The 12,093-nt window shown below is 35.3% G+C and overlaps 1 protein-coding gene across 2 annotated transcripts; it reads left to right on the top strand.

Moving 5' to 3' along the window:
• Positions 1-259: 259 nt before the first annotated feature.
• Positions 260-4,683, top strand: LOC149840000 (sulfoquinovosyl transferase SQD2-like). 2 transcript variants are annotated; one of them, XM_090002968.1, is made up of 11 exons: positions 260-718; positions 1,694-1,760; positions 1,967-2,037; positions 2,690-2,807; positions 2,882-2,955; positions 3,234-3,289; positions 3,376-3,459; positions 3,526-3,613; positions 3,725-3,802; positions 3,886-3,942; positions 4,023-4,683. In XM_090002968.1, the coding sequence occupies exons 1-11, from the start codon at positions 417-419 to the stop codon at positions 4,516-4,518; spliced, it is 1,491 nt and encodes a 496-aa protein (XP_089859094.1). In that variant the 5' UTR covers positions 260-416; the 3' UTR covers positions 4,519-4,683. The 2 variants fall into 2 exon arrangements, with proteins under 2 accessions (XP_089859094.1, XP_089859093.1); XM_090002967.1 differs by having other exon boundaries at positions 261-718; positions 3,376-3,613.
• The last annotated feature ends 7,410 nt before the right edge of the window (positions 4,684-12,093 follow it).

Here is a 12,093-nt window from a genome sequence, read left to right as displayed (position 1 = left end):
CAGTTTCAATAAAAACTACATGAACTAGACCCAGACAATACCTGGTAAAAAAATATTTTTTTATCATTTTTACATTGAAAATTTACAGGTCTTAATAGAAACCTGGGTTGGGTCCAGGTCTGATATAAAATTTCACAAACTATACCTGGGTCCATGTATTAATAGAATCTTTGGATCCGGACCCGGGTCTTAATCGGATCTTCTTGTTTGTCACCATACCCGGATACTATAGGGTTTGGTCCGGATAAACCAAACCCGTTGACACCCCTAGTTACAGGCATATCCTTTTCGATTATTCCCTCCTCCCATGGAGAATATCCTCCTGGAAGCCGCTCATTCATAAGCCTCAGATTCTCCATATTTTCTTTCTCTCTCTCTCTCTCTCTCTCTCTCTGCACGTATGAATCCATACCACCATGGCTACTTCTCTATATATGAATCCACTAGTCCCTCAGAGTGTTTCTCCGGCGTATTCTTTGCAGAAACAGCCGGTAGGACTCTTCCTTGGTGGTTGCAGAACGATCACCTTGCGCAGAAACGCGGTATCTGTTGCTAGAGGGAAGAGGTGTAGAGTAGGAGGAAGGGGGAACTCGAATTCGGGTGAAATGGCGGTGGTGGATGAAGTGGAAGAGGACGTTCCACCGGTTGAGGAGCCGCTCATTGAGCCCAATTATAGGCCCAGAAGGATTGCCCTCTTCGTCGAGCCTTCGCCTTTTGCGTGCGTCTCCTTCTGTAATTACTGTTTTCTGCATTCTGATTGCCTTGTGATTCGAACTCTTCTTGAAGTTGGGTGCTCTGTTTTTCTGTTTTTTGTCAGACCAATTTCTTCGTTTGCTGATACCTGTGAGTTTGTTCCTGAATTCGTTTAATCCGGTTATTGTTATCTGAGCTTCCGTTCGGAGAAACAGAAAATTTGGTTGTTGAAATTTTGAGTGTTTTGTTGCAGTGGACTTCATATTTGTGATGTTGGTCTTGTTGGTTTGTTGCTTTTTTTGGTTGAATTCTGGCATCTTGTTTAGGTAGCTTGCTTAATTTATTTGTTGTTGAACTTTTTCAATGAATGATTTACTTATTGTGATCAATTTCTTCCAGGTTTGATTCCTGACATAATTTGCATAAGTTTTAGCTGGAAAGAAAAAAAAAGTTTTAGAGAATGATATCTTTCTGATGTATTTTTTGGGTTGGTCGCTCCATTGAATAAAGAAAAGTAGGAGAAAAGATTGCTTGGAGGCATATGTATACAAATACACCATTTATCTACTTGTTTGAGGAAATGTCACTGAGAAGTTCTTCCTGAATACCTTTTTGAGTCCAGTCTCCAGAATTTGATTCAATGTGTTAATTCTCAGGTGTATGATTCATTTAAGCCCTGTTTATCGATGCTAGAAAATTACATGCATATTGAGATCTGAACTTGAATCTGCATTTTAGGAAGATCATCAGATCTAGTATTCGTTGAGGTAAACATCAGTTTTTGCTTTGAGTGAACAGCTTTCAAGTCAAAGCAGTCATCTTGCTACAGTTACCAGGAAGCTGCACCTACTTTTGATGTCATACCAGTTCTTTCATGGAGCTAAGCTGATAAAATATGGATCCTGATCTGTCTTTTCTCCTGTTATATTCCTTTATTAAAAAAAGGAAGGAGAAAAAGCTACATTATAAACTGATGGATACTGTTTATTCAACGCTGCAGTTACATCTCAGGGTATAAGAATCGCTTTCAGAATTTCATCAAGTATTTGCGTGAAATGGGGGATGAGGTATTGCTTGATCCACTTGACTCATTTGTTTATCTTGCAATTGTAGTCTCACAGCCTTCCTTTAATAAGTATAAAACCTACTTCTGGAGCTTTAGTTACCCTAAAAGATGTAATTATAGTCAGACATCGACTGGTTTTGCTTCATTCAGATAAATATAATGATATCTTTTACATAGATTAGTATTTATGCTCTGTTTGATATGTAGGTCATTGTGGTCACCACCCATGAAGGCATCCCACAAGAGTTCTATGGTGCAAAATTAATTGGCTCATGGAGGTGATGTTTGCATCATATGTTTGTGTGTGTGTGTGTGTGTGTGTGTGTGTGTGTGTGTGTGTGTGTGTGTGTGTGTGTGTGTGTGTGTGTGTGTGTGTGTGTGTGCACGCACGAGTGTGCTTGTGTGCATGTGTGTGTGCATGCATGCATTATGCATCTAAATACACCTAGAAATTTTGAATATATGGTCATTCACTTCCAAGTCATCATTGTCAAAATTGAAATCAACACATATGGGCATGACAGTCTGCTGAAGGAATTCATGAAAATAGAGATTTTCCAGGTCCTGAAACTCTAAATCTTCCAAGGCATAGCCATCAGTAGGGTTTTCTCATGCTAATTCTCTTCTTGCAAAAGACTGGCTTTTGTCTGTGCATTGGTGATGCTTATGCATTTACTATTATCTTGAAAACCTGTAACTTATTGACTGTGGATTGGAAATGTATTGTGACTGAAAAAGTTGGTCCACCTTTGACAGACTGTATTATTCTGTGTTGCCTAGATTGTAAACTGAGATAATCAAGTTTTTAGTATGGAAGCTGTACTTATAAGCTTAATCTCACCATCATGGCGCATTCTGTGTGGAGGTTGTCTTTTGCTTTTTTCTGTATGCATCTGTCCAGGGCTTTTAACACTTGTGTTTTGCTTACAGCTTCCCCTGCCCATGGTACCGAAAAGTGCCACTCTCACTGGCCCTGAGCCCAAGAATCATTTCTGAAGTTGCAAAGTTCAAGCCTGACATAATCCATGCATCATCACCTGGAATTATGGTATGTAACAAACTGGAATGACTTGTCATCGTAGGTTAATATTTCATTACTGACTGTTACTCATGAACCTTCAGGTATTTGGTGCACTAGTTATTGCCAAATTATTATGTGTTCCTTTGGTGATGTCCTATCACACTCATGTTCCAATGTGAGTCCAGTTGCTTCTGTTCTAATGTTGATGATACAGTTGAATTCACAAGAATAATTCACTTATTCAGGAATGAGGTTTTAATATTAAGTTAATAGTAGTGATCTTCGCTCAGTACTCTCTACTTGTTTCAGTACCATTGACCTCACTGATATGTCCGATATGACTTGCATTGATCTGTCCATGTCATTATAATATCTTCTTAATTTTCCACATACATGCTAACACTGTTTTCCTGACACTGTCACCTCTATCCTGTTTTGATGGCTGTGATGCAGATATATCCCAAGATATACATTTAGCTGGCTGGTGAAGCCTATGTGGTTGATCATAAGTATGCAAACTTGTCACTCTCTGTATTTCTTTTCATCCTAATATTTGAATGGTTTTAGTTGCTAAATCTACATTTACTTCATGAAGAATTTCTGCACAGAGCTGCTGATCTTACTCTTGTTCCTTCTGCTGCCATCCGTCGAGACCTCCAAGCTGCTCGTGTGACTGCAGGTAAGCTGCATATGTTAGCAAATTTGGCTTCTATTTTTACACCTCTCACCATATGCTATTTTTCAGCTAACAAAATACGACTTTGGAACAAGGGGGTTGACTCAGAGTGCTTCCATCCACATTTCCGGAGTGTAGAGATGAGGATACGGCTTACGTAAGCAAGATGCTCTTGTCTTCATTTCTTTTTCTAGGTCTTTTGTGTCTCCAGACTCTACACATCTTCTCTTAACAAAGTTACTAAGTCTTTGCTTTCACTGCTGGCCAGTAATGGTGAACCAGAAAAGCCACTCGTAATTCATGTTGGGCGGCTAGGAGTTGAAAAGAGCCTGGATTTCCTTAAAGGGTATGATCTTATGTTGTCTGAACTGTTGAGCTGGAACTAGTTGTGGTTGAAAATTTATTGCTGAAATCATGATAAACATGTAGGATGATGGAGAAACTTCCAGGTGCACGGATTGCATTTATAGGAGATGGACCGTATAGGTAAGCACAAGGTTTAGCCACTAGCATCTGCAAATTATTCCTACAAATTTGCATCTCATATGATCTGGTTATGTCTGCAGGCCGGAACTAGAGAAAATGTTCTCTGGTATGCCTGCTGTTTTCACAGGGATGCTACATGGAGAGGAACTATCACAAGCATATGCTAGTGGCGACGTGTTTGTGATGCCATCAGAATCGGAAACACTTGGGTTCGTTGTGCTAGAGGCTATGTCATCAGGTGTTCCGGTAGTGGCTGCACGTGCTGGAGGAATACCAGATATAATTCCTGAAGATCAGGATGGGAAGATAGGCTACCTTTTTACGCCTGGTGATTTAGATGATTGCGTTCACAAAGTGCAGAGCTTGCTTTCTTGTGAAGAACTGAGAACAGCTATGGGAAGAGCTGCTAGGAAAGAGATGGAGAAGTATGATTGGCGAGCAGCAACACGGAAGATACGCAACGAGCAGTACAATGCTGCCATTTGGTTCTGGAGGAAAAACCGGGCCCAACTGTTGAGACCTGTGCAGTGGTTGGTTCGGTTAATATTCAAGTTGCCAGCGGTCAGATATGGTTAGGTTGTGTATGGTTTGTTGCTTTTCCAAATATTTTATCTAACTGCGTTTTCTTGCGTGCAAATTGTATCATATCTTGTAGCAAAGCAAGCATTTTTTTTTCTGACCTTCCTGGACTTGCATTTGTAATCAACATATCAAAGCAAAACAAGGTAAGAATCTTTCTTGATATATCATGTTATTCATTATTGATGAGGTAACTGATGCACCATGAAACAAAGAAGCAAGCTTACTTCTGGAGGAAATGCCTAACCCAGTATAATGTAAACTGACCATCTTCATTATCCAGTCTTAGGAGCTCGTTTGTTTCATGCCCCACTTTCATGTGAAAGGCATCTTTCACGTGAAAGTGACTCTTTCCCGCCTGGGTTGAAACAAACACCAAGCAGGAAACAGTAAATGGTGTCCACACATTTTCCACCAAAATAAAGGGGTTTCAATGGAAACCCGTGTCACACCTCCCCTCATGGGGAAGCATTTTCTGCCCAAGGGGGGGGATTTGCGGGGAATTTCAGTTTCCACTTATTTTCCTTTCTACAACGTGAAACAAACGAGATCTTATAGGCTGCCCAAATTCTGCATCCATCATCACCTCATTTATGAGTTCCAATGTCCCCCATCTGAGAGAGCCATTTTGGAACAGACATTGCTAACCACCAAAGCTCCAGTGGAAAACTTTGTGACATCTAACCTGAATCAAGAAATCGAGTGTGGGTATACCATTTGCCCAAATGGCACTACAACAGACAACAAATGCTGAGGACCGGCAGTGAAACCTAAAATGAGACACAGAACATCATCTCTTTCATTCCATTCTCTGCACCAGGGCTGCTTTTGGCCTGCATCTTCAGGACCTCCTCGGACACTTGCTTTAATGATTCAAAAACTGTAAATGGAAGGATCACTGCCAAGCATTACAACCATCTTTTTCTCCAAGCATCCGATCAACATGATGATTGCCAACCCCATAGCTACCAGGAAACAAAATGGATATGAGAAGCGATGTGTAAAGTGAAAGCGGGGAAGCGAGTGTTAAAATGTAGTATGCAGCCGGAAGGGCAATTATGTAAGTGCATGAAAAATGCAAAGGAAAAACATAGAAAGCAATATGAATTATGAGTGAAAGCAAATAAGAAATGACATAAACACAAGTATAAAACTATATAAAATCAATCTGCAAGCTTGTTATAAAAAAAATATTGTTTTGTAATATGAAAAACATAGAAAGCGAGGAAGAAGCAAGTGGGATATGACAAAAAGTGCTATGGAGAAAAGGTGAGATGAGTGACTGTCACAGCATTTTATGCATCCAAACCAAGGTTGCTAGACTAGGAAGCGGAAGCGATAAACAATATGAGAAGCGGAAGCGAGAAGCGAGAAGCGATGCATTTTAAAATATATAAGAAATGAGAAGCGAGGAATAAAAAAAACAACAATATAAGAATTGAAATAGAATGCAAATAAACACCAAAATAAAAGTGATTATTCTTAAATTTCATGATTTTTTAGTGTAAGAATTAAATTTTTAACAAAATTTAAAAATGATACCTGCCAATTTAGAGAAAGTACATGGAAGTGAGTAAGAAGCATGAGAGAAAATACATAAAAAACATGAAAAGTAGATTGAGAGAACATATAAGAAGAATAAATGAAGCATGTAGAAAGCATAGAAGAAGTGTTAAAGAATCGAGATTCTCATCAAGTTTCGAAAACGAGGAGTATCACACTTTCGAAGCGAGTTTCTGGGAAGCGGGCTTCCCACTTATCTAAGAAGCTTCTTGTAACTCTGATCCAAACATTCCATAACTTGGAAGCTCTTCAGTTTTTGAGTGAAAAAACCTTCTGAACAAGTGTAATGTGACTTCATGGTATAGCTATTGGAAGAATCTGAATGTTTTCTCAAAGATAAAATATTTTTTGATTGTGGGAATTATAATTGAAGATAATTTACAGGAGAATTGTTATCATTGTAAAATTTTACTTTTGCAAGTCAAACTGACCTTTGAATTTTTTTTTGAAAATAACTCGCATCCGTTTTAAAATGCAGGATAATTTCGAAGAATGGACTCGCATGTCGGTACGAGGTTCAACCATTCCTGGCACTAACACTCTTAAGCATCTTCAGAAATCATTACGTATTTCAAAGTTTTTTCAAGTATTTTCTCATTAAAACTAAATGAGATATTATTCAATACATATTCATGGCCATAGTCAGGGATATGTAGAGAATTTATTTCATCAAAATTCTATAAGGTACATAAATTCCTTTTTCAAATGATTTTCTCAAATTCTTCAGAAAATACTTTCTCAAATTGCATTTATTCATTCATCTAGGTTAGATTGCATCATGAAAATATTTCATAGGGCCACACGCCCCTTCTTCTGATTTACTTCACAAATTCATCTTATAGAAATCAATTTTCTCAAAGTTGCTAGATTTTCCTCAGAAATCGATTTTCTTTTCTTCAAAAATATTCTCTCAACATGGTTCATGATTTTCAAGGTGTCTCTTTTTCCAAATATTTCAAAGTATTTCAAGCATACATCATGTTTTTCAAGTCAAAATTTTTCCAAGTCATAGCACATGCCTAATTCTTTGTGCATTTAGGAATAGAACATCGATTTAAACAAGTTGAGCAAAGCAAAACACATGTTTGATCCTTGTGGCTTAAAAAAAGATGATAAATTTGGATTTTGTTCGTATTCTGACTATGGCCACAAATACGAAACCCACCGAGTTTATCAACTCCTTAGAAGTTTGTGCACATGCCATTCATGTAGACCATGGTGAGTTCGAATATGCATGAATCATCATCCATCACACATTGACATTATTAAAAAAAAATACACTATATGCAATGCAATCCTATTCTAGGCAGGGAAAGTAAATTCTTATTCTAATATTTATAATTATAATTTATATAAAGAGGAAAAAGAAATAAAATAAAATACACTCTTGAATGTCCCTGCAAAACTAGAAATCTTGTTAGTGAAAATATATTGGCTTTTATGGATTTATCCAATAATATATGAAAATTACTGGATTTATCCGAATATAAGCCTTTTTCCATGTTTCCCTGTGATAAACGTAACAAAAGATGATATAAAATTGAAGAAATAATAAAAATAAATAACTTTAAAATTTGGAGTTTGGAGAAAAATAAAAAAATGCCCCTGAAAACAAGACTATGGCCTTAAAATCAGGGTTTTGAGAAAAGATTTTGGTAAAACTTTGGATTTAGGGCTCAAATGGATTCAAATAAATACCAAATCAGGGGTGAAGCTTCCTAGCATGATTATAAACATGATAAAACATTAAAAACATGAAACTTTTTATAAAAAAATGAAATATTACAAAAAATAATGATTTTCGCCAGTGTTTTATTAAAATCAGGACTCTACGGGCACCCTGTTTTCATGATTTGATCAAATAATATATCAAATAATTTCAAAAATCAGTAAAAAATCAACATGGATAGTTCTAATAACCCTAAAATTAAACTGAAATAAAAAAATATGTTTTTGATATTATTTTAATGTAAAATTTGAATAAAACCCTAAAATATCAATTTTGTCCATGGGCACGTACCTGTCACAGTGTCAGGCCCGAATCGGGTATCAAACCACCATAAAAATTTATAAAAAGGTACTAGACAGAAAAATAATTTCATTTTTGGTTAGGGATATATCGCTCCATCAATATACGATTGATTCCGGCTTATATGTAACGAGATAAAATAAATACATTTGGTTTCAGGGACAGGGAAATATAGCAAATCTTGTTAAAAATTATAAAATTTTAGCAGATGAAAGTAGACACACAGAGGAAGATTTTTTGTTTACGGATCATTGATCGGATCTCCGGTGAGGGAAATACGATTGACACAAGTAGATCTAAGGTTTAGATAATGCATAACAGCTCTGTAAAACGGATTCCATTTTCTATCAAAGGAAAAATAGAAAATAGATGCATAAAAACCTGAAAATTTTACAAGAAATACTAGAAAAAATAACAAAAACACTACAACTTACGGATCATCAATCGGATCTCTGACGAAAGAGATATCACATCGGCAAGCTGTTCTCAAATCCACATAGCAATTTCACGGTTCAAAAAGTAGGGTTCGGTTTTCTATTTTTTTGACAGAGTTACATAACCCAAAATAGTCTAATTTTTCAATAAGAAATTACTGACATGTTCATGGTTTAACTCTAAAAAAATCATATTTTTTTGACAGAAACTTAAACATAAAATAACATGGTTCCCGCATGCCCGGGATTGAAATCCGTGGATTATCGATAAAACATTAAAACCTAATCTAAACTTTTGAAAAATAATAAAGAAAACTTGCAAATAACACCACAAATTTGGATTTGATATTTAAATGAATAGAATAAATATGAATATGTTAAATAAATAAAAAAATCAAAAAATACATGGTTAGAATTTGATTTAGCCTTCAAAAAGAGGGATTCGACCCATTGAACAAGTGAATCTCATCTTTTATTTGGTTTAAATGTAAAAAATGATGGTTCAAATGATTTCCATGGTTTGAAATCATGAAAAACACATTCATACAATATTATATCACTTTCTTGAATTTATTCCATGGATCTTGAATGGAAAATATGCTTAAATCCAATAAAGAAGGGGTGATAATGATGAAATACATGAAATAATCATGAAAAATATTAGAAATAATGAATTAAAACTCACCTTAGGCTACTCCAATGGAGGATTTTGGCTAGAGGAGGATGCTTGGAGGAGAGAGAAGCAGCAAGAAAAGGAGCGAGAGAGAGATCATGGGGGTCGACCCCCTCCCCCTTTTGGCCCCTTTTTATAGTTTTTTCAAGACCCTAATTTAGAAAGAATCTAGGTTAATTAAAAACTTTCTTAAAATAAATTTGGATAACTACATGCGAAGGCGATTTTTATGAAAATCCTTACTCTAACTAATCTACCTAAGACTTAATTAAACCCTAAAAAAGATCAAATGTGGCACCACCTAATGTGGGCCCACATTTGGTTTTTTAAAACTTTAAATAAAGCAAGGCTAAAACACTAAAATAAAGATGGATCTTTAAAATCAATTTTGACTCTTTTAACTCTTAACCTAATTAGAACACTGACTAACCCTAAGCTAACACTAACTCTTTCAAATGTAGTGCCACCCAGAGTGGGTCCCACTTGATTTTTCAAAAATGATTTTAAAACTTTAAAAACAAAGGAGTTAAAACGATTTTTCCTAAAAACTTCAAAAGGATACCTAAACTAACTAATACATTTTTGGTATTTTTGGAATATAAAAGACGTAGAATTCAATGAAATTGAAAATTAGGGTTCTGCATCCCTGCAGGGTGGGCCCCGCTTGAAGAAAGTTGAAAATTGATTCAAAAAAAAAGTTTTCTAAAATAAAGGGTTTTATGAAGGAAAGATTTTGATGGTCGCCAAACCCAGAGTGGGCCCTACTTGATTTTTCAAAATTGATTTTAAAACTTGAAAATACAGGTTTTCACAAAGAAGTTTAAAATGAATTTGGTTTAAAAATTGAAAGTTTTGAGTCCATCAGAGTTCTGAATGGATCGAGACTCCTCTAGATGTGGCACCAATTGAGTGAGCCCCACATCAGGGTTTTGAAAAAAAAGTTGAAATAAAGACTGGAGAGGGTTTTGAAACAGAGTTAAAATCATCAGATGATAATCGAAGGTTTTCAAAATAGAGTCCTAAATGAACTGAAACTCTAGACTAAAGTCTTAAACCAATTAAAACTCTGATATTTAGGTTTTCAAAAGCCAAACGAAGAAGTTTTTGAAAGATTTTCTCAAAACTAGTAAAAATAAGTCAAAAAATACAGTCAGGGTTAGAGTCCTAAATCAACTGAAACTCTAAAATAGATTCCTAAATCAATTAGAACTCTGCAAAATGGACTAATTTTCGAAAAGTAGGCGAGGAGAGTGAAAGTGGAAGTAGAAACGAGAATCAAAATAGAGTCATAACCGGATTAGGACTCTAGGACAGAATCCTAATCGAACAAAAACTCTAGAATTTTTGGTTTTTCTGACAATAAATGCAAGGGTTTTAGAAAATAGGCAAAAATAAAATGGAAATTGAAATCAAAATTAGAGTTTTAAAATTTTGAAACTCTGAAAGGAAGTCCTAATTTTTTGAAACTCTGAGAATGGGGCTTTTGAAAAAAACAAAGAGGTTTTGAAAGATCTTTTTAAATATTGATGAAAATGAACAAAATATGAGACCAAGGTCAGAGTCCTAATCAACTGGGACTCTAGGATAGAGTCCCAGAATTTCAAAAGTCTTAGAATTGGATATGTTCTAAAAAAACAAGTAAAATAAGAGTAAAGAAATGAAATCAGAGTAGAGTTATGAATCGACTGGAACTCTGGAACAAGCTCCTAAAATTTTGAAACTCTACAATAAAGTCCTAAAATTCTAAAATTTGATTTTTTGAAGGATAAATAAAGAGATTTTTGAAAGATTCTCTCAAAATTGAAGTCAGAGTTAGAGTCCTGATCCAACTAGGACTCTTGAATATAGTTCTGATTTGACTAAAACTCTGAGATTTTGACTTATTTTGAAAGATTTTAGAAGGTTTTCTAAAAAATTGGTGAAAACATCAACAAAAGATAGAGTTCTGATCCTACTGAAACTCTGAAGTAGAGTCCCAGTCCAATTAAAACTCTAGGATTTGGACCAAAATGAAAGATTTTGACAGATTTTGTTAAAAACAAGTAAAAATAAAGATGGAAGACAGAGTCCTAGTCCGACTGAAACTCTGTGATAGAATCCTAGTTTGACTAAAACTCTAAGGTTTTTGTCTTTTTGAAAGTCATATGAGAAGGTTTTTGAAAACAAGTGAAAAATGTGAATAAAGGAGGAAATCAGGATAGAGTCCTAATCTAACTCAAACTCTGCGATAGAGTCCTAGTCTGACTGAAACTCTGATATTTGGCCAAAATAAAGGAAATGGACTAGGGATAAGACCACTTCTTATTTAAAACCGAAATGGGATTTTGAAAAAAAGCTTAAAAAGGTGAAAAGATAGAGTCCTAGTTCAACTAAAACTCTGAAATTTGAGAAATTTGGATTAAAGAAGGGATTCAGAAGCAACACCACCTAGATTGGTCTCATCTGAGAATTGAGATCAGTTAAAATTGAGTTTAAAATGAATCCATATTGCTTTTCTAAGGAAATATTTTGAAATAAAGAAATATAAGATTTTGGGGATTGACAACTGACAAATGACAAATATCGATTTAAAACCCAGGTATTTGAAAATCATTTTGAAATAGTGTTTTAAAATTCGAATCTGGATTAAAAGATTTTGAAAAAAGCCAGAGTGTTGGATCTCGAAAATGCCATGTAATGCAATGAAATGACATAAAATGATATGAAATAATGCGAAATGATATTGAATGATATAAAATGATACAAAATGAGATGTAAAAGGCAAACCTTGGATGAGGGATTTGAAGTTCCAGACCCCTGGCAAAGGCAAAAGAATTGAACATTTCTGCTCGATGATGAAAATTGATAACTGAAATTGAGCCAAAATGGAGATT

The sequence above is a fragment of the Nuphar pumila genome, chromosome 4, assembly GCF_984573655.1.
Source record: "Nuphar pumila chromosome 4, dmNupPumi1.hap1.1, whole genome shotgun sequence".
NCBI lineage: Eukaryota > Viridiplantae > Streptophyta > Magnoliopsida > Nymphaeales > Nymphaeaceae > Nuphar > Nuphar pumila.
Note: the sequence above shows the minus strand (reverse complement) of the source record. Positions and strands in the feature narration are given on the sequence as shown.